Source organism: Carcharodon carcharias, chromosome 37, assembly GCF_017639515.1.
Source record: "Carcharodon carcharias isolate sCarCar2 chromosome 37, sCarCar2.pri, whole genome shotgun sequence".
In the NCBI taxonomy this organism is placed as follows: Eukaryota; Metazoa; Chordata; class Chondrichthyes; order Lamniformes; family Lamnidae; genus Carcharodon; species Carcharodon carcharias.
The window spans coordinates 8,013,867-8,036,536 of record NC_054503.1 but is presented as its reverse complement, the minus strand read 5'-3'; the positions used below and the strand labels follow the sequence as shown (position 1 = coordinate 8,036,536).

General features: G+C 47.5%; 1 protein-coding gene across 5 annotated transcripts in view; it reads left to right on the top strand.

The window, feature by feature from the left end:
- Nucleotides 1-6,074: 6,074 nt before the first annotated feature.
- The window catches only part of LOC121272983 (integral membrane protein GPR137-like), a 29,172-nt gene continuing 12,576 nt past the window's right edge, over nt 6,075-22,670 (top strand). Inside the window, exons 1-4 of one of the 5 annotated variants that reach the window (XM_041179905.1) lie at nt 6,075-6,144; nt 11,547-12,221; nt 13,590-14,018; nt 17,510-17,559. In XM_041179905.1, the coding sequence (XP_041035839.1) occupies nt 13,647-14,018; nt 17,510-17,559 (422 nt within the window). In that variant the 5' untranslated portion in view covers nt 6,075-6,144; nt 11,547-12,221; nt 13,590-13,646. Of the gene's footprint in view, nt 6,145-8,791; nt 8,916-9,671; nt 9,703-11,543; nt 12,257-13,589; nt 14,019-17,509; nt 17,560-22,670 lie in introns of those variants that run through there. The other 4 variants (XM_041179904.1, XM_041179903.1, XM_041179907.1 and 1 more) reach the window with 4 other exon arrangements.

Sequence of the window (22,670 nt, the reverse complement as noted above, 5' to 3'; positions counted from 1 at the left end):
TGACACAAGAACAAATTGATTAGATTAGTTCAGGTGAAGATGCAGATCCAGTTCCTGGAATTTTTTAAAGGATCCATTTGAACTGAAAAGAAGGATCCATTCCTTTTAGCGTCCCCTCTGGTACCTCATCCAAGCTCCCAATCTTTGCACATGAGTCCAGGCAGTGAGTGTCGTGGGTTATTCAGCCCAAAAAAAGACCTCCCAGCCAGATGCAACCCTGCGCGCAAGTACCGGTGGGTGACAGTGTTGGGGATTGCCTCAGCAAAGGCGGTGGAATTTATCACAGCTGTCAAAACGTGAGCAGAGTTTTCGGAGCAGGTTCTTGGACGTGCTGAAGCCTCCTCAGTGAGATGGAAAAAAAAGATTTTTTTTTCACCTTTGTTGTTACAGGAGCATCGACCAGGCAGGGGAAAGCCTCAAGGAAGAGCTGTGTAATTGTAATAACGCTGGGCTAACACAGCGTGGTGGAGATATAAGCTGCGCTGAATGCCCTCTTCACTTGTCTGTAAAGCACTTTGGGATATCTTGAGGTTATGAAAGCCTTTCTTATTTTCTCGTCTTAAGCCATTGGGACAGTTTGACAGCATTCTCTAAATATCACAAAAGGCACAAGGTAAAACAAACTGGGGGGGGTGGGGTTTGGTTGCAACCATCAGACAGAGCTGAAAGATTTAAGAGACGTACGTTATTTTTCAATGAGCCAACTTAGCTGGGGCCAGAATCTTTCAAATGCAGCCAAAATAGTGAGAAGTTAATTTTCCACAGATAATTGCCTTCCAATTCATTTTTATTTAATTACCAGAAGAGTTGGCCACAGTCTGTTCCCTGGGGAGGATATCTCATTCCGATCTTCAGGAACGATTCAAAGGAACCAGTACCACCAAGAACTACTTTCAAGAGCGTGAGAAGTGGGAGCAGGAGTAGGCTGGGGCTGCCTGAGCCTGCTCCACCACTCAGTAAGATCGCAGCTGATCTTCTACTTCGAATCCACTCTCCCGCCCTATCCCCATGTCCATTGATTTCAGAGTAGGATCCCCACACACCTGATGGTCTGGTGGGTAAAGGCACCCCCCCACCCACCCCCCCCACCGACCCCCACCTCTCCAGCCCCACCCCCCGCCACTGCCATAACTAATTTTGAAGTTTCGTTGTGTGCGCAGTCAGCTGACTTCAGTCAGAGCAACAGTTGAAGTCCCAGAATCCCTGCTCCTGACCATTGACACCTGCTGGAACGTGTGCGCACGAGCGCAGGGTTGCATTTGGCTGGGAGGTCTTCTTTTGGGCTGAATAACCCACGACACTCACGGCCTGGGCGAAGAACGGGAGTTTGGATGAGGTACCAGAGGAGCCACTGAAAAGAAAGACTTGCATTTTTATGGCACTTTTCACAGCCGCCAGACATCTCAAAGCACTTTACAGCCAACAAAGTACTTTTGAAGGGTGGTCACTGTTGTGAAGTCGGGGAACGTGGCAGCCAGATTGTGCACAGCAAGATCCCACAAACAGCAATGTGATAACGGCCCAGATCATTTGTTTCTTTGATGTTGATTGAGGGATAAAATATTGGTCCCCAGGCAGAACCCACCCCCACCCCCGCTCTTTTCAAAATAACGTCACAAGATTTTCAATGTCCACCTGAGAGGCATACAGGGTCTCAGTTTAACACCTCGTCCCAGCGATGTCGCCTCCAACAGCGCAGCACTCCCTCAGTTCCGTGCCAGAGTGTGAACCTTGATTGTGGTACTCGGGTCCTGGAGGGGGACTAGATCCCAGAACCCCGTGACCCAATGGCAGGAGTGCTGTTAATTCAGCCACGACACTAACGCTCGTGAAACAAGACCCCAGGAGGAGGGAAAATCTGAAACCATGTTTAAACAAAAAATGAACAATACCTTCTTTGAACTAAAAAACCCAGCTGCGTTCAATTACCCTCCTTAAAATTTATACTTTCATTCACCACTGTGCACCCCCCCCCCACCCCAGCCTTTACCATATCAACTTTGAGATATGTTGGACCGAACAATTATGGAATGCGAGATGTAAGGAAAGATTAAGAAGGTTTGCAGGTTTCATTGGTTTTCCTTAGAAACAATGTTGATGTTGAAGTGACCTCACTTAAAGTGTTCAAGGTTCTGAAAGGAAGAGACAAAATTGATTCAGGCAAAATTGTTCACTCTGCCTGGGGTTGGAGTTCAAACAGATGTTAAAAATTGGCTTTTAGAAGGGAGGTTGAAATTTTTTCACCCAGAAAGGTCTTTTTCAGTTCAATGTAAATTGGCTGTGGGTTTAGTTGAATGTCTAAAGGGAAGAGTAACGGGAAAATGTGATTATGAGATTTGCTTTGCAGCGCATGTAGCAAACTGCTTAAACTGTTCTATATGGATTTATCATCGTCTTAAATATAGCATAAAGGGGAATCGTTCCAGGGCAGGTACGGCACAGGGTTAGGCACAGAGTAAAGCTCCCTCCACACTATCCCCATCAAACACTCCCAGGACAGGTACAGCACGGGGTTAGATACAGAGTAAAGCTCCCTCTACACCGTGCCCATCAAACACTCCCAGGACAGGTACAGCACGGGGTTAGATACAGAGTAAAGCTCCCTCTACACTGTCCCCATCAAACACTCCCAGGACAGGTACAGCACGGGGTTAGATACAGAGTAAAGCTCCCTCTACACTGTCCCCATCAAACACTCCCAGGACAGGTACAGCACAGGGTTAGATACAGAGTAAAGCTCCTTCTACACCATCCCCATCAAACACTCCCAGGACAGGTACAGCACGGGGTTAGATACAGAGTAAAGCTCCCTCTACACTGTCCCCATCAAACACTCCCAGAGCAGGTACAGCACGGGGTTAGAAACAAACTAAAGGTCCCTCCACATTGTCCAATTAAACACCATCTAAACGTGTCATTGTGTGGATTCACACAGTACTTTCACCATCATTGCCCAGTGTTGTGCTTGTGGTTGCATTGTGGTTCTATGGGTGCCACAATTACTCTATATGGTCTGTTATTGTGTCAGCTATGACTGAGTTGGTAGGAGTTTCACCTCTGAATTGCAAAGTTGCTGGTTCAGGTCTCACTCCAGATCTTGAATACAAAAATCAAGGCTGACATTCTGGTGCTGTACCGAAGGAGGTCTGACTGTCAATGGTGCCGTCTCTCAGATTAGACATTAAACCGTGACCCCATCTGCCTGCTCCAGTGGATGTAAAAGATCCCATGTCACTATTCTGAAGATGTACTGGGGAATTCTCCACAGTGTCCTGACCAGGTTGTATCCTGAACCAGCAGGTCAAAAACGTTATCTGGGTCATTATCTCATTCTTGTTTGGTGGGAGCTTGCTGTGCACAAATTGGCTGCTGTGTTGCCTACATTATGACAGTGACTACACTTTAAAATGACTAAAATGCCATATCTGATGATTGTGAAAAGCACTATTTAAATGCATAAAAACAAAAAAACTGTGGATGCTGGAAATACAAAACAAAAACAGAATTACCTGGAAAAACTCAGCAGGTCTGGCAGCATCGGCAGAGAAGAAAAGAGTTGACGTTTCGAGTCCTCATGACCCTTCAACAGAACTGATTTTTCTTTACAAGGAGGCAAACATAAGCTGGTTTAAGGTGGGGGGGGGGGGGGGGGGGGGGGGGGGGGGTGGGTGGTGTTAGGATAGGAGCGGATCATCAAAAGATGTCACAGACAAAAGAACACAGAGGTGTTGAAGGTGGTGATATTATCTAAACGAATGTGCTAATTAAGAATGGATGGTAGGGCACTCAAGGTACAGCTCTAGTAGGGGTGGGGGGGGCGTAAAATATTTAAAAATAATGGAAATAGGTGGGAATAGATTTTTCTTTTCCCACCTATTTCCATTATTTTTAAATCTTTTATGCCCACCCCCACCCCTACTAGATTTTTCTTTTCCCACCTACTTCCATTATTTTTAAATCTTTTATGCCCCCCCACCCCTACTAGAGCTATACCTTGAGTGCCCTACCATCCATTCTTAATTAGCACATTTGTTTAGATAATATCACCAACTTCAACACCTGTGTTCTATTGTACTATTGTCGTTGACATCTTTTGATGATCTGCTCCTATCACTGCTTGTTTGTCCCTACAACCACACACCCCCCCTCCACTTCTCTAACCCCACCAACCCCCCCCCCCCCGAACCACCTTATACTTCACCCCTCTCCTTGTAAAGAAAAATCAGTTCTGTTGAAGGGTCATGAGGACTCGAAACGTCAACTCTTTTCTTCTCCGCCGATGCTGCCAGACCTGCTGAGTTTTTCCAGGTAATACTATTTAAATGCAAGTATTTTTTTCTTTATGCTTGCAGAGCTTCATTCCGACCGCTAGAGGTCAGCAAAGACTGTGAATTTGCTGCATAGCTCTTTTGCCCCATCCAGTGGTGAGAGCTCATACTGCAACAAAACTCGCCCCACAACTGCATGTTGCTTTTGGGTATTTGTTCCCCATATATTATCCTCAGATCATTGCTGACTGTCGAATAAAACAACCACAGCTAGTTAATTGTATTCATAGCGATGGTATTGACCTGTTTAAACTATTGGAGTTGAATCCTGAGTTAGAATCATAGAATGGTTCCAGTACAGGAAGAGGCCATTCAGACCATTAATCTCCTGACAAGAGTCATTTAGTTAGTCTCACTCACCCACCCTTTCCCCGTAGCCCTTACACCTTGTTCTTCACTTTTTTTTAAACAAGGATGTAACATTTGCAATTCTCCAGACCTCCAGCAACCCTTGTGTCCAAGGAGGGTTGGAAGATTATGGCCAGTACCTCTGCAGTCCCCACCCTCAGCATCCTCAGATGTATCCCATCCCCTCCTGGTGACTTATCAACTTTATGTACAGCCAGCCTTTTTCATCCCTTGTCTTTTCCAGTATCTCAGCGAATGCAGTCTCAGGACAAGGGGTGATCCATTTAGGACTGAGACGAGGAGAAATGTCTTCACTTAAAGGGTTCTGAGTCTTGTGGAATTCTCTACTCCAGAAGGCTGTGGATGCTCGGTCACAGTGTGTTCGTATATTCCAGACGGAGAATTTTTTGGACACTATAAGGGAATTAAGCAACATGGGGATAATGTTGGAAGTGGGAGTGGTGGTAGGTGATCAGTTGTGACTTTACTGAATTGTGGAAGCCTCCGAGGGCTGATCCTGCTCCCATTTCTTATCTTCCAGGTTCTGAATTCCCTACAAATGCTTTACCCCTCCTGGGGGGGTGGGGGGGGGTGCCCAGCCTCCAGTTCATTCAAACTCCAGCTAAAACTGACTGCAGGGCAGCAACCAGAGGGAAGCAATGGGCAGCATTATTTTGCAGGCTGCAGCCCCAGGCCACAAATCTCAATCCAATGAGCTCAGGATCCCTTCGGCTAACGTTAACTCTGTCGTTCTCTCCACAGATGCTGTCAGGCCTGCTGAGCTTTTCCAGCAATTTTTGTTCCAGATTTCCAGCAGCCGCAGTAGTTTGCTTTTATCCCTAAATCTCTGCTGCAGGGATGAAGGAACTACATTGACCAGGAGGCTTTGCGAGAGGCAAGCATGCGCAGTCGCAACATGATTTATTTTTTTTGAACAGCAGCGGAGCAAGCTGGTTTCACTCGCTTCGGGATTTTCTGTTCGGGCAAAAATGATTTCGTGGGTTTGAAAGGAAAGAAAAACGGAGCGGAATATTTTTGACGAAGAAAAGGAAAGGTGGGTTTGAAGGAACCAGTTGTCGGTGCGCACGCGCGGAATCCCGATGAGTTGCGCGCAGTCGCGATCATCCTGCAGGTTGTGCGCAGGCGCAATCTCCTCTGGGTTGCGCACAGCCGTCTCTCTCTCTCTATATCCCCTTCACCCCCCCCCCCCCCCACCCCAACCCGACAAACGCTTGTACGCAAACGCGGTCCTCCCCACTTTTCGCATGGCTTGTGCGCAAGCGCGGTCTCTCCCTTTCCCCTCCCCGGCTTGTGCGCAAGCGCGGTCGCTCCCTTTGCCCCCCCCCCCCACCCCCCCGGCTTGCGCGCAGGCGCGGTCCCCCCCTTTTCCTCCGGGTTGTGCGCAGGCGCGAGCGCTGGGTCCGGCACCTCCCTCCTGGGATCGAGTGAGGCTGCGGCTGAGAACGGGGTGAGTGGACACTGGGCTCTGGACACTACCCTTCTTCCCCCCGCCCCCTCCCCCTCCCCTCCCCCTCCCCCTCCCCCCCCCACCACAAAGCAGCGGGAACTCGAGGAGCGCAGGGGGAGGGGCTGCTGCTGCTGCTCTCAATTAAGGGCGGGTTTGTTTCTGGCGGCCGGAGATTCCGCTTTAAACTGGGGGGCTTGGGGTCAGGGGTCAGGGTTGGGGGCGAGGGTGAGAGGTCAGGGTTAAGGGTCAGGATCAAAGCACAGAAGGAGACCATTCGGCCTGTCGTATCCATGCCAGCTTTCTGTCAGGGTCTGACCCAGCTGGCATCGCTGCCCCTCACCCCCGCCGCTCTGCCAGTAAATGATCCAATTCCCCTTTGAAAGCCACAACTGAACCTTCCTTCAGCTCACTCCCAGGCAGCGCGGCCCACGTCCCAACCGTTCACTGCTTCCAACAGCCTGTCCTCGTGTCGCCTTTGCTTCTCTTACCAATCAGCTTAAACCAGTGCCCTCTGGTTCTCACATCTTTCCAGCGGGTTTTTCTCTCTCGCTCTGCTTCGCCCAGACCCCTCGTGGTTTTGACGGCCTCCGTCGAATCTCGCAAGCTTCTCCTCCCCCAGGAGCACAATTCCAGCGCCTCCAGCCTATTTCTGTTACCGAAAGTTTCTTCAGCCCTGGAACCATTCTTGCGAACCTGCTCGGCACTCTAATGCTTTCACACCATCCCCTTATGTGCAGCGCCCAGAATTGAACACACTCTGCTTGAAGCTAAACCAGAGTGTTTTTAAGGTTTAACCCCAACTTCCTTGTTTTTGTACTCAATGTCTCTATTAATAAAGGCCAGGAATTCGTTTCCCTTTTTAAACACTTTCTCAACCTTCCCTGCCCACGATTTAGGCACATATACCCCCAGCTCCTTCTGCTCCTATAACCCACTTTAGAATTGTATCTTTTATTTTCTTATTGCCTTTCCTTGTTCTTCCTACCAAATATATCACTTCATGCTACTCTGCATCAAATGTCATCTGCCATATGTCTGCCCATTCCGTTATGCCCATGTCCTCATGAAGTCTATCCTTTTCCTCAGAGCTCACAATAATTTGGTGTCTCTCCTTTCACTTTCTCCATTTCTCCTTGTGTTTCTGCCTCTGTGTCTCTCTCTGTCCCTCTTTTTTCTTTTTGTTTACAAGTGTCTGTCTCTCTGGCTTTATCTGTGTATCTCTCTCTGCCTTGCCACTTGCCTGTCTGTACATCTCTACCTGTCTTCCCTCTCTCGCTCTATCTCTCTGCACCTTGCCTATCTGTGTTGTCTGTCTTCTCTCTCTGCACCTTGCCTGTCTTCTCTCTCTCTGCAATCTGCCTATCAGTGTTGTCTGTCTCTGTCTGTCTTCCTTGCAATGCCCAGGAGTGTGACAGTGGCACAGTTCCCTGACTGTAGCCTCTTTGTTTATTTTTCACATTCCCCTCCTCTCCTGAAGTTACTGACTCTTCACTGACATATGATCTTATGGAAATTTGCTAGGTAGTCAGTATAGGCAGGCTGTTCATCGTATATAGGTCATTGCAGCTTGAGTCCAAACCTGATGACCACAAACTCAGGTGAAATCAGAACCCAACTGGTTTATAGAATTATTATTCTTTTCTCCTTCCTGGCTCAGGGGTGGGGGGACCTTTCTGCTGCCTCAGATCAGTACAAGGCAGAGATCCAAACTGGCATGTTCCTGGTCTAGTTGACTTAGTGCCTAATGGCAAGTGCCTGAGACAGAACCAGACTGTATCACATTTGACATTGAGGTGAGCTCCCAACAATGTATTTGTGGCATCACTTAAGACTGCCTGTTTCCATCTCCATGACATTAGCCACCACCCCTGCCTCAGCTTATCTGCTGCAGAAACCCTCGTTCGTGCCTTTGTTGCCTCCGGACTTCACTGTTCCCTTGCACTGCTGACTGCGCTCCCACATTTTACACTGCCTAAACTCAAGCTCGTGCAAAACTGCTCCTTGTATCCTCCCTCTCACCAAGTCCTGTTTGCCTGTCACCCCCCTGTGCTTGTTGACATACACTGGCTCCCAGTTAAACAACGCTTCAGTTTTCAAAATTTCACCCTTATTTTCAAATCCCTCTGTTACCTCGCCCCTCCCAACCTCTGTAATCTTCTCCAGCCCCACAACCCTCTCAGATTTTTGGGATTGTTTGTGGGACGTGGGTGTCGCTGGCTGGGCCAGCATTTATTGCCCTTCCCTAATTGCCCCTTGAGGTGGTGGTGGTGGTGAGGTGCCTTCTTGAACCGCAGCAGCCCATGTGCTGTAGGTACACCCAGAGTGCTGGGAGGAGGAGGGGGTGGGGGGGAGAGTTCCCAGATTTTGATACCTGCTAACATGAGTTACTGTGTTAGGACCGTTAAGCCTGTCCAGTGCTACTTCAGGGGAAGTATTGCTTAAAGGATTGAGTAATACCTGAGCTGAACTGATTTTTTTTTTGCACTCACTCTAATCCCTGATGAGAGTTGCAAATATCTGCTTGGAATAGCTGTTTCCTCCCATGTCATACATTTGGCAGCCAATTCTAAACAAGCTATCTGAAAGTATAAACGCCCAATTCAGTCCCACAACCAAACGGATGTTTTTTTTCCTCTCCAGCTTCTGGAGAAAGTAACCGGACAAAAAAAGTGCCTGGGTGATTTATCTCTGTTCTGCAGAGGCTGACGTTTTCCGCAGCTCCTTCACCTCTCCGTTTCATTCAGATGATCTAGGAGCAGGAGTAGGCCAAGGTTCCTTGTTCATGTTACGCTGACCCTATTCTTTCTCTTCAGTCCCTCCTAAGCTGCTGGGCACAATCTTCCCTATACCCCTCCCACCACATTTTCAAATGACAACGACTGGTTCAGTTTATTTGCCAGGGCTTCAAAACAGTAAAGCTCCCCATCTTCCTCGACCTGCACTGTCTTCCTGCAATCTGCAGGCTTTTAGAACACCGGCTTGATCAACTTTTTAACCTCTCTCCGCCTCACACATCGTGGGTCTTGATTTAAAGTTCATCGCGCGAGGGATTTGGGTGCCTTTTTAGAACGTGCATGTTCAGCTGAAGCTTGAAAGCTGACCCGAGTGCCTCTTCCAAATTGTTGATGTGTTTAAGGATCCTGGAAAGCAGTCAGCTCCCCCCCCAGTCCAACTCATTGAATTATTGGTGTTCATCTGTCTCTCTGTGTTGGGTTCTCATGTAGTCACAGCTGTTGGATTAAATCATTTAGCTCTCAGAAAGGGAAGAAAAGGTCTTAACAGGAAAAGCATCCACGAAGCTATCGGGCTGTGTCTTTTAAAACTAACGGGTTCACCGATGCCCATTTTTAGGGAAGGAAATCCGGTGTGGCCCTTGGGGACGTTGTGTGTGCTGGTGTACGTTCAGCAGTCTAAAGTGGGGAGGCGGTGGTGCGGGGGGGGGGGGTTGCTATTAGCCCTCGCTACGTTGCTTGGTGCTGTCGGTATGCAAAGTGCAGTCTCTTGGACTGGTGATTCGCATGAGCTTCGGATTTTGAAGAAATGAAAGATGAATCAGCCGTGGGTGAATTTGTTTTAAAAGTTTATCCCTGAGGAGATTTGTGCTTGACTTATTTTCAATCATTTTGACCAGGTTTTTTTTTAACCCTCTGACGTTAGGTTTCATCGAGCGCCTTTTGTGTTTTTGATTGCTTCTTGTCCACAATAGTGTGGTGTGGAGATTGTGGTACTTCCATTCTGGCAGTAAAGGGTAACAGTTCTTGTTGCAGAAAGGAATACTCTTTGTTGAGGGAGCAGTGGTGCAGTTCATGGCTTAAATGTTCATAATTTTCCTCCCGCTTAAATTTCTTGCAATTGGCAAGACCTCGCTGGGCACTCGGGACATCTGACAGTAGATTTCTTTCTTCCCCCAATGATGCTTTCCAGTAATTCAATCTAGATTAAATTCCTTCAGTCGCACCGAGAGTGCGTCATAGATGGGGATTGGCTTTATGATTGATTCCGTGTTAAAACAGCCGTTCTTTGTGTGAGCTTGGGCAGGGAGGCTTGGCAAGGAGGGCACCACAACAGAACCTGACCCAAACGTCCACGAGCGTTCACCTCCTTACGGAATAGTGGTCAGGTGCACGGGGCCTGGCTGGATTTCACACCCGCCTCAGCCCCCCCGCCACCAAACACACCCTCTCCTCTGCCCAGGGGACAGAAAGGAATGGCGCTTTTTTTTAAGAATGCAGTTTAGGGGGGAATTCATAGGGAGCAGGACGAGGCCATTCAGTCCCTTGAGCAGCTTAAGTGTTTGGTTCCTCCTCCTGTGTGTGTGGGGGGAGGCTCCTCACCCTCGTCCCAGTTCTGACTTTGTTTTTCAAAACAACAGCCTTTTGAATGGGGGAATAATGGTGGGTAAAAATACATTACAGGAAGATCTTGTCAGTTCAGATAACATTGTCAGTCTCAAAACATATCAGGAGCAGGCTGTTATCTGAAGCTGTATATAATGAGATCATGTCTTTGTGATAACCCCTGCCCACTTTATTTTCTGTCTGACTTTTTTTTCAGGTTAGCAGTCAGGGAATGGAATATTTTTTATTTCAGGCATGCAGTGTCCCCATCAAACACTCCCAGGACAGGTACAGCACGGGGTTAGATACAGAGTAAATCTCCCTCTACACTGTCCCCATCAAACACTCCCAGGACAGGTACAGCACGGGGTTAGATACAGAGTAAAGCTCCCTCTACACTGTCCCCATCAAACACTCCCAGGACAGGTACAGCACGGGGTTAGATACAGAGTAAAGCTCCCTCTACACTGTCCCCATCAAACACTCCCAAGACAGGTACAGCACGGGATTAGATACAGAGTAAATCTCCCTCTACACTGTCCCCATCAAACACTCCCAGGACAGGTACAGCACGGGGTTAGATACAGAGTAAAGCTCCCTCTACACTGTCCCCATCAAACACTCCCAGGACAGATACAGCACGGGGTTAGATACAGAGTAAAGCTCCCTCTACACTGTCCCCATCAAACACTCCCAGGACAGGTACAGCACGGGGTTAGATACAGAGTAAAGCTCCCTCTACACTGTCCCCATCAAACACTCCCAGGACAGGTACAGCAAGGGGTTAGTAAAGGCTGATGCCATGAGTTGTGTTTTTTCAATTCATTCACGGGATGTGGGTGTCGTGGGCTAGGCCAGCATTTATTGCCCATCCCTAATTGCCCTTGAGAAGCTGCTGTCAGTGTTGGTAGCAGCCCATCTTGAGTTAATTGTCTTGTGCAACATAACGAAGTATCTGTTTAACTGTGCATTTTCCCTACAGTATATTGCTTCCAATCTGTGATGCCATTTGTTGTACTTGGAGGTCTATGACGAGGTGTAAAACTCTGTCCTTTTCTTCAGCAGGTAGAAGAGGAGTGTTCTGTCTGAGAGCTGACTGCCAAAGTCTGACTATGTGCTGGATTAAACTGACCTGTGCCTGGACAGAAGAGAAGTGGCTTTGAAGCACCCCAGGAAACATTTCACCCAAGCGTGCACTCGAGGAAGAGGAAGATTCCAGCGCTGGGTTGATGACTGTTCCTCAGCAGTGGGGATGGGAGCAGGTTACACACAGTTAACATTGGTGCAGTCCACCAAAGGAACAGCATCGTTATCCTTTTACTGGGGGTGGGGGGAGTGTTGGGAGGGATAGAAACTGGAGGCCGATTTAAACCGTGAAGGAAAATAACTTACTCAGTATTTATTAACAAGTTTTAATTCCGCGTTGCTTTTTTAAATCGAGTGGCTCGTACCCGACGGAGTTTGTTGTCAGCTGAATCGAAGAAGAGAATCTCAAACTGGGAGACGAACCTTTGGCTGCTCCTTAACCTTCAAACCGGACCCTTTTATCGTGTCCACAAACGCGAGACTTTTGCCACTGCCGGGATCACAAGCTTTGGTTTCACCTTTTCTCGATCAGAGCTGCCCAGGGGCATTGGAACAAGGCTTCTTTTTTTAAATAAAAATACCGCTCTATTTATGAGGACTCCTGAGTGTTTTAGGCCCACGTAAGCTGCTTTGGACAACTCCTCTGTGGGCAGTGTAAGTGATTGGAATTTCATTAGACTGATGTCAGCGTGAGTACTCACTCGAGATTATATAATTTTGCTTTTACAGAGTTTAACCAAGTCCTTTCGTTTCTCAAATGCGTTTATCCGCTTTTGAGGATCTGGTGCTTAATTTAGAATTTTGAAATTTCGCTTTCCCTCCTTTGGCTGGAAATCAGTCCAGCAAAACCACTTGTGAAGGTACTCCGGGGGGCGGGGGGGAGCAAAGCCCTGAGCTGTGTGCTCATTGTTGACAACTGGTAGCATTTGTTGATTAGCTCTCAACAGTCTCGACCCATTTCCGAGTCAGCATTGGCTGCGGCACAAAAACTGTCCCCTTTCCGCCTCAGTCAGCAGTCTCACTCCTGAGGCTGCAGGACAGCTGCCACAGGCTGTTGGAAAATATGGCACTGGTGTCTGCTTTCCAAATAGATTTTTACTCAGCCTTGGGCTGGTGCCCAGCCTGGGTCCTAAACCAGGTGGCCAAAGTGGGGGGAAAATGTTGTGTGTCCAGCAGAGGGCTGCTATTTAAGGGGAGAAAGTGTGGTGAGGTGACAGGTTTGGGGGGGGGGGGGGGGGTGCAGTGTTGGGTAGAGGGAGTGAATATGCATGATTCTGGCCAAACAGCCAGAGATCTTTTTGCAGGTTACACCTGGCACTCTTGACGTGTACTGGGCTTTATAGCTGACAATACCTTCTCCAGGCTCAGCCTCGTGCTGAAGATCCACGTTGGCCAAATTAGCTTTTCTTTTCAGGGAGTTAAAATTGCTCAGTGACAGCTGGGTGTCCTCAGCAATGTCACTTTTTGAAGTTATGAGTTACCCATGAAAGAGTTAAAGGCTGGGGCGGGGGAGGTGAGGGGGCTTGGCTCCATTGTGTGGATTGCCACTCGCTTGCTCTCTGGGAGGTGCCAGGTCACACTGAGACACCTTTCCACTGGCGTTGGTTAGTGGTCAGTACCTCGGCAAAGTCAATATTCTTCCAGTTTGACTCCTAATGAGGAGTGGAGAGCATTGCAGCTGAACCCTGTGCTGTCCTCGCTAAATATCCCCAAACAGTGAATTACTGCACGGCGATTGAGGGCAAGAACCCTTACTGTGTTTTTTCTGTCCCCTTGCCCTTTCGGTTTTGTCTGGATCTGTTGTTGAAACGGAACTCAGACTTCTGAATTTCCCCCTCCCCCTCCCACTCCAGCAATTGCCAATTTTGAAATTCCCCTGGCAATCTTGGTTAGCGTTGGGATGCTGTACTCTACATGCGTATGTGTTTTTCATTGGAGGTGGCTGGCTGTTATCTACTAGCTGACTGATTAGTAAATACAATTAAAGGTTAAACTCGATTAAATTTCTCTCTCTCTTTTTAGTGGACTGTTCTAAGATCAGTTCAGTGCCTGGTGTCGTCTTGGGCACCAGACCTGAAGATGGAAGGTGTTCAAGTTATGGATGTTCGGTTGAGCACTGTGAGCCCGGAGCCCCTGCAGCCTGCTGTTCCGCCCTCTGTGACTCTGGGACTGACGATCGTCTACACCGCACTTTACGGACTCCTCTTCCTCCTCATCTACATCCAGCTTTGGCTGGTACTGCATTACAGGCACAAGAAATTCAGCTACCAGACAGTCTTTCTCTTCTTATGTCTCCTGTGGGCTGGCCTGAGGACTACACTCTTCTCGTTTTACTTCCGAGACACAATCAAAGCCAACACCCTCGACCCCTTTTCTTTCTGGTTGCTCTACTGCTTCCCGGTCTGTCTGCAGTTCTTCACCCTCAGTCTCATGAACATGTACTTTGCTCAGGTGAGTGCGAGAAACTCTCTCTCACAGCTTGCAGCCGGGAGCACTGATTTTTCATTCCTCTGACCCGCGCAGATAACTGATTGTAGTGATTATAACTGCGGTCTCCCTCAGGCTGTGCATGCCAATATTGACCAAAAAGACTGATGTCGCGTGTGTGCTTTTCTTTTTTTGTTTTTGAGCTGGGACCTTTATTTCAGAGAGTCCTCAAATCATCTCTTTTTACCTTGGCTGAACTGGGAGCCCTCCTGCCTCATCCGAAGGTTGTGGATTTAAGCCTCGCTCCTGATCATTTCAGCTCAGTGTTGAGGCAGTGCCGCCTTATTGGAGGTGCCATCTTATGGATGAATGTGAATTCAAGGCTTTGTTCAAACGGCTTTTAAAGCTCCCATAACACATTCACCCTTTGTATTGGACCACCATTTTAAAAAAGTCATGTCATCAATCCATTTATGCTTTTGTGGAATCTTGCTAACACCAAATTCGCTCTCAGTCGTGACAGAGCTCCAGAAATCATTGGTGTGAAGCATTTTGATATTTTTCAGATATGTGATATATGTACACATGCATGTTTCCTTTTTAAAAACGTTTGCACATTAAAAGAACCAGGAATACAAGGGGCATTTTAGCCCCTGTTGGAATGATTAAGTTGCTGGAGATGCCCTGGTGTGGTTTACCCCTCCACCCCACCCAATTCTCAGCTGTACCACTAGTTTATCATCCGCTTTCCCCTTTCCTTTATCTGCACAAAGAAAGACATGCATTTCTGCAGTGATTTTCATGACACCTGGAAACCACGAAGTGCTTCACAGCCAATGAAGCCCTTTAAGTGTAGCCACTGTTGTAATGTAGGAAACACGGCAGCCAGAATGTGCACAGCCAGCTCCCACAAACACAGTTGTGTGGTTGGATAATTTGGCTTATTGATGTTGGTTGAGGGCTAAATATTGACCAGAGCTCTCCCTGTAAATTCCCCATCAACAATGCCTCAGGCTCCAGAATCATGGTTCAGGATACCTCCTGTTCAAAGGTTGAAACTGCAAAATGTCTGTTCAGTGTGACTGTGACCCACAGTGGGTAGCCAGCAACAATCTGCCGAATCCGGTGCAGTATTTTTTGTAAGCGAGGTAAGCTAATGCAGAGTTCTGGCTTAACATTTGGTTTCCCCTCACCGGGGAAAATAACTTGCACTTTATTGAAGTCAGGCGACTCACTGGCTTCCTGCCTATTTTTTTCATCTCTGTGCATGTTATGAGGATTTGATAACGTGACTATTTGAGGATTTGATGGCTGAATGTTAGGACAAAGGCTTCCGAGGCCGGCGTAGAACTGACAGGAGAGAAATTGGCTTACTGCTTGTATAGGGGAAATAGTTCATTCAGATCAGCAGATACCAACCTAGGCTTTATTCCCAGTCGCACAGTCAGGGTTTCTGCTTCTAATCACTGCCGTGGGTCAGCATTGGACCGAGCCTCTGTTGTGGTGTCCTCTTGTAGTTGAATAGCTGATGTGTAGGCACACCCATTAAGAAGAGCCATTGGGCCAGGTGGGGAGTGAAGGTAAGCAGTGCATGTGGAATTGTACCCCAAAAAGTAATCACCGTGCTCAGGAGGAGAGCTGGAAACTAACAAACAGCTTACCTTAAAATAAAGTGCCTGTCTGCCTAGCAGCTGTCTAGCAAGTTGAATGCAGAAACCTCCTTTTGCAGTGTTTACTGCTAGAATTGCTCTTGTGAGTGGGGATGAATCAGAGTTTGCCTTATCTTATTTCTTGTGTGGTTGGATGTTGCTGTTTGGAAAGTCCTCTGGTCTACTTGTTACTAAGTGGGTTGTTGTACTGTTTCGAGATCTGAGCTGTGATGCTGTAAATCACATGTTGTCTTAACTCCCTTCTCAAGTGTCTGCGGAGAGCAGGCAGGGTAATCAATTGCTTTGGTTAAAACTGATTTATTTTTCTTGGTGCTTCTGCTGGGGTACAGTTCCAAGGATGCCTCGCGTCCCCGGGCACTTCACCCCCCCAGTTTTGTAAGCGATCTTCCAGCACCTGCAACTTCTAAATGTGAGCACTCCAGCATGGGTTCCTGAAGAGGGATAGGAACGGGATGGCTGTCCCTTCTTGCTTTCACTCTCTAACCCAGCAGATCTGAGATCAGTGTAGTGGCCCCACCCCACCATCAGCTTACTCAACATAAAAACCAAATGCAGCCTGGGTTCTGATGAAGGATCGTCAACCTGAAACGTTAACTCTGTTCCTCTCTCCGCAGACGCTGCCAGACCTGCTGAGCATTTGCAGCATTTTTTGTTCTATATTTCAGATTGCCAGCATCCACAGTATTTTGCTTTTGCAACCTGAGATCTTCCTATTTTGCACATATGGTTTACTTTATTTTTAAAAGCATTCGGTTCATAGTAATATTGGAATAATGCTATCCTGTCATCAAGGCACCAGTGTAATATTATGAAATACCTTGTCCATAATATAACTCATGCTGCACTATTTGATGTTTATGAATTCCAGCTGTCAACATTGTATTGGAAACTGCAGAGCACTGAAGTCACAGGGAAAACCACTGAACACAAACTTATTTTTCCCTGTACAATGGTTTTGAAGCATTTAGTTCCAGCCAGGAATATTCCGTAAATATAAGAAGTGCTACAATAGTAGAATTGGGATATTTGTTGCGTAAGAAACAGGAACAGAAGGAGGCCATTCAGCCCCTCGAGCCCGCTCCACCAATCAGTGAGATCCTGGCTGATCTCCTGCTTCAACACCATTTCCCTGCACTATGTCCAAACCCCTTGATGTTTTTAATATGTAGAAATCTATCTCAGTCTTGAATGCACTCAACGACTGACCCTCCAGAGCCCTCTGGGGTAGGGAATTCCAAAGATTCGCCACCCTCAGAGTGAAGAAATTCCTCCTCATCTCAGCCCTAAATGACCTGCCCCTTATCCTGAGACTGTGTCCTCTGGTTCCAGACCCACACATACTGCATCTACCCTATCAAGCCTTGTAAGAATTTTGTATGTTTGAATGAGATCACCTCTCATTCTTCTAAACTCCAGAGAATAAATGCCCAGTCTATTTAATCGTTCCTCATTGGACAATCCCTCCATCCCAGGAATTAGTTTGGTGAACCTTTGCTGCACCCCCTCTTTGGCAAGTATATCTTTCCTTGGGTAAGGAGGCCAGAACTGTTCACAGTACTCCAGGTGTGGTCTCACCAAGGCGATTTACAATTGCAGTAAGATATCTTTACTCCTGTACTCAAATCCTCTGGTTTCTCCATTTTGTTTCTTAAATGTGAGGATAAGCATTCTGCATTTCTGTTGAAGACGGTGGTTTTGTAGAGTCCTGGGTTCCAGTGTGGGAGAGGTTACGCCTTTTTCCAATGCTCCAGATTGTTCCTGTGTGAGGCTTAAGCAGTATGTTTCATGTGTGAATTCTGCCATATAACACACACCATGAGTAACCAAATGCTTTTTACATTCCAGGTGGTTTTTAAGACGAAAGCAAAGTATTTCCCTGAGATGGCCAAAAAACTGTAAGTGACCCTTCTGCTGTAACAAACTCAAGAGTAAAGAGCACATGTCAAATTTAGAGAATTTATAAAAAGCAAAAAAAATGTGTTGCTGGGGATCAGTACCATTCCCACTTCAGCACCTCCTGGCATGGGTACAGCATGGGTCTAATTGAAATCTGTATCAAGAGAGTGGAACTGTGGCCTGTGCCCCACACCATCAGAGCAGAAACCACAACAAAAGGGCAACACCACTGATGCAAGCTGCTTAACAATATGTGGGCGCGCAGTGTCCTAATGGCACTGATGCCCTGCAGTGCCTATCAGTTGCATGGTTAGATGCAGGGTAAAGCACCTCCCGCCTAGGCCTCCTGTGGGAGATTGACCATTTTGTGCCGACGCAGGGGTGTTTTCTGTTTTGCGGGGCCCTCGTGCTGAAGTCACAGAGCACAATGTTTTGTAATTCGGAAGGTGGAGTTGTGGCTTTGACCCATTGTGAACATGGAGGTGTGCAACTCACCCCACCCGTGCCAAAGCTTCTTTTGCTAATTGGTTAACTAGTAGCCAAACAGTTCACTTGAGGTATGGAATCTCCTGCACAGAAAAGTGACTGTAACAGGCAATCTCAGGGAAGATATAAGGGCAGGAAAGCTGCAAATAAATGAATGCTTTGATCAGTGTGATCAGCCAAAAGAGGAGGCTCTATTTCTGAAGCTCGGTCAAGCTTTATTGGAACAGTTTTGGTGATCAAAGACAGGTGAAGGATGGTGTGTGGCTTGGAGGGGAACTTGCAGGCCATGATGTACCCATGTGCCTGCTGCCCTTGTTAGGTAGTAGTGTCATGGATTTGGCTGGTGCTGTCGAAGGAACCTTGGTGAGTTGCAGTGCATCTTGTGGATGGTACACACTGCTGACACTGTCGGGGTTGAAAACAGGAGAGTGCTTAAGGTGGAGAAGCACAGGATGATTGGGCTCATGCTAGCAGACAGAACTTAGATGTTCATGACCGAGTTATCTAATCCATGTTTGGTCTCCCCAGTGCAAGGGAGACTGTACCATTCATTGCAAATATAGCATATTAGATTGGAGAAAGAACATGCTGTTTCCTCTGTCATGGAAAGAGTATGTTGGAACATCGAATAATGGTGTGAAGGAGGTAAATGGGCACATATCACCTCCCTTATTTTTAATTCTTTCATGGGATGTGAGTGTCGCTGCCAAGACCAGCATTTGTTGCCCACGCTCATTGCCCCTTGAGAAGGGGGTGGTGATCTGCCACTTTGAACTGCTGCAGCCCATGTGATGTAGGTACACCCGCAGGGAGGGAGTGCCAGGATTTTGACCCAGCAACAGGAAGGAGTGGCTGACATATTTCCAAGTCAGGATGGCGAGTGGCTTGGAGGGGAACTTGTAGGTGGTGGTGTTCCTGCTGCCCTTGTCCTCGTAGATGGTAGAGGTTGCAGATTTGGAAGGTGCTGTCTAAGGGGCCTTGGTGAGTTGTTGCAGTGCATCTTGTAGATGAGACACACTGCTGCTACTGCCTGTTGGTGGTAGAGGGTGTGGGCTACTTGAAGGAGGGGCAGTAGAGGAGCGATTACTGTGAAGGGGCTGGGCACTCGTGAAAGTGTGTGAAGGAGTGGAAATGTGTTGCCTCATGCTGTAAGTGGAAAATGCTCTGACAAATATGGAAGATGCTGGACAGGAAATTGAAGGAGAGGGTAAAGGGTACAGCAGGAACAGAAGCCCAGGAAATGGATTGGATCTGGACACGATTCCTGTCAACCTTGTATATGAGGCCGTTCATTTCATGGGAAGGCCTTTGCAGAGAGAGAGGAAACTTTCAAACCATCAATCTGGGTTAAATTCAAACCCAGATTCCAGAAGTGACCCACTGCACCACTCTGGTGCACAGGAGCATAGGACTTAGGAACAAGAGTAGGCCATTCAGCCCTTCAAGCCTGTTCTGCCCATATCCCTTGACTCCCTTGTCTTTCAAAAATCTGTCTAAGTCAGCCTTGAATATGTTCAATGGCCCACTGCTCCCTGGAGAAGAGAATTCCACAGACTAATGACCCTTTGAGAGAAGAAATTCCTCCTCATCTCCGTCTAAAATAGTGGACCTCTTATTCTTAAACTGTGCCTCCTAGTTCTAGATTCCCCCACGAGAGGAAACAGCCTCTCAGCATGCACCTGATCAAAACCCCTCAGGGTCTTAATAAGTTTCAATAAGATCACCTCTCATTCTTCTAAACTCCAATAGGTATAGGCCCAACCTGCTCAACCTTTCCTCATAAGATAAGCCCCTCTTCCCAGGAATGAGTGAGTGAACCTTCTCTGACCTGCTTCTAATGCATTTATATCCTTTTTCAAAACAATTTCAGATGTGGCCTCACCAGGGCCCTGTACAGCTACAGTAATATTTTTGGTGACATAGTGGTTTTGTCACTGGAAGACCCAGGGTAATGTGCTCTGGGGACCCAGGTTCGAATCCCACCACAGCAGACGGTGAAATTTGAATTCAATGAAAAATCTGGAATTAAAAGCCCTATGGTGACCACGAAACCATCATTGATTGTTGTAAAAGCCCATCTGGTTCACTGATGCCCCCTTTAGGGAAGGAAATCTGCTGTCCTTACCCGGTCTGGGCCTACATGTGACTCCAGACTCCACAGCAAATGTGGTTGACTCTTAACTGCCCTTTGAACTACGGCAATTAGGGATGGGCAATAAATGCTGACCTAACCAATGACACCCACGCCCCATGAACGAATAATAAAAAAAATACTTTTCTGACTCTAATGAGACCTCACTTTGTGCTTCCTGTGTTCTGTTCAGGTTGACAGCACTACGCCACTTCTTCAAAGCTGTGGTTTTTATTGTGGCCTTTCCCTTCTCCTGCAGGCTTTGGTTTAACATCCTTTCTTGCCCCAGATGAATTCTGATGTAATTTTTTTTTCCCGCAGCTGCAGTTTTATGAGAAAGTGGCTGTTTATTGTCGAGATGTTGAAAGGGCAAGTGAAGCTCCAAGAGCTTACAGGAAGGCCAGTGGAAAATGCGTCACCGCAGAGCAGTGTTTCCATTACCTCAGCCAAGCCTGTATTATGTAGTAAACTTTGTGGCCCTGGCGTGGACTGTTGGCAGCACTGAGAAGTGTTGTGGCTGTGTGACCAATGTGTCAGCCATTTCGCTTAGATCGACTCCATGTTGTTTCTAATGTTTGCACCCTGACTTTGAGCTTTGTGCATTACCTCCTTCCCTGCCTTTGTATCCCCTTTGAAGGCATTTTGATGAGGAAGTTAGCAGGAGTCAACCTTGTATCTCTTTGCAGTTAACTGAGTAGCACAGTTTGCTTTTGACCCCTAGGTTTTGGCTGGGGCCAGTGGTGGTCTGCGATGCCTCCCCAGTTGAACAGCTTGTTGGGTTCCCACACAGAACTGCCACTTGGATGAGTGGAGGATGCCCGGTGATGAGAAAAATTGAGGTAGATGAGGAATCTGATCCCCTGTTTGTATTCTCGCTCTTGCACAGCAGAGAGTTCCTGCACTGAAAGCTTTGAGGCATTAATCACTTCAAAGCAGCTCCGCTGGGCAGGACATGTCGTCCGTATGCCTGAGATCAGGCTCCTGAAGCAGCTGCTGTACCTCGTAGGAGTATCCCACGAGGTCAGCGGAAACGATTTAGGGATGTCCTCAAAGCTTCCCTGAAGCGGTCAAACACCCCCACCGACTCACAGGAGTCCCTGGCTTGTGACCGACCAAAATGGAAAAGGCACATCCGGGAAGACACCGAACACATCAAGAGACTCCATTAGGAACACGCAGAGGCCAAATGGAGGCATTGGAGGGACTGCGCAAACCTCCCAACAACCCGTTTCCCCAAACCCCCAAGCACCACTTGCCCCGCATGTAGCAGAGTCCATGGGTCAGACTTTGGACTCACCAGCCACCTCAGAACCCATCGAACCGGAGAGGAAGCAAGTCACCCTCCACCCTGAAGGACTGCCTGAGAACAAGAGCTTCTGTCTTTAGCTGCGATTTGTCATCCATCTCTATTGAGTCCCAGAACTATAATCAAACAGTATAATCAGCTGCGTGATTAGATGCAGAATAAAATAACTGCTACCTCCTGGTCCCTTGTGAGAGATTGACCATCTGGAGCTGAATTAGGGGTGTGTTTTCTATTGTGAGCCAATGTTAATGTTTTGTAACCCTGAAGAAGGTTTTAGGAATATGACTGGTTGCCGTGCGACGAGCACTGGTATTTTTCTGTCATGTCATCGCCATGCTGCCCACCCTGCTCGGGCATCTAGCAACCACTGAACTCACCCTGAGGATGTTCTGTGAGTTTTTATGCTGATGCCATGCCCAGGTTCGTTTGTGGCTTTTTTTTTCCTTTTTGGATGCATAAAGCAGAATACGTGCCATGATACCTTGCGCGTTGTGCCTGTGTGCCAATCTTGACCCCTTCAGGACCAACCTGACATTTGCAGCTCCCACGCAAGCTGTCAGAGTGAGATTTGCCAATTCTGTAATGATTTATGGTCTGCCCAGAGCTGTCCTGCCCTCACAAAGATCTGGATTGAGGTTTGGCTGGAACTTATTTCACCTGGCTCTTGTGCAGCGGGCAGAGGGAGGCAGCTTTTCAATCCAGTTGGTCGGGCTGGATTTTGGCCACTGGCCTCGGAGGGGAAAGAGTATAAAATGTGGACCCCTCACTCCATCCCTTAGCTCACGAGATCTTTTCCTCTCTAGCCATTTTATTTCCAGCAGGCACAAACTATCAGTTCAGCTCCTTCCCCTGACCCACCTTACCCAGGGTAATTTTTAAAGTATCATTTAAACGCAGGGTGTTTTTATTTTTATTCACTCTGTTTCATTCTGAAAAGGAATCTCCTTTTACTCTGCCTCCTGCTTCCGGTGTGCCTTCAAACATTTTCATCCCTGTGTTTTAACAGCTTTCAGTTTTTTTTTTTGTTTGCCGTTCTGTAAACATTCCTTATTCCCCATCCCCTGGGACGCTCTCAGTTGACAGGGTCCCTGCAGCAAAAGCGATTTTTTTTCTCTCTCTGTCTCTCTCTCTGCAGGAATTGTCGAGCGAGATGTTTGTTTGTCTGGTAATGGGCTCTTTAAACCGGG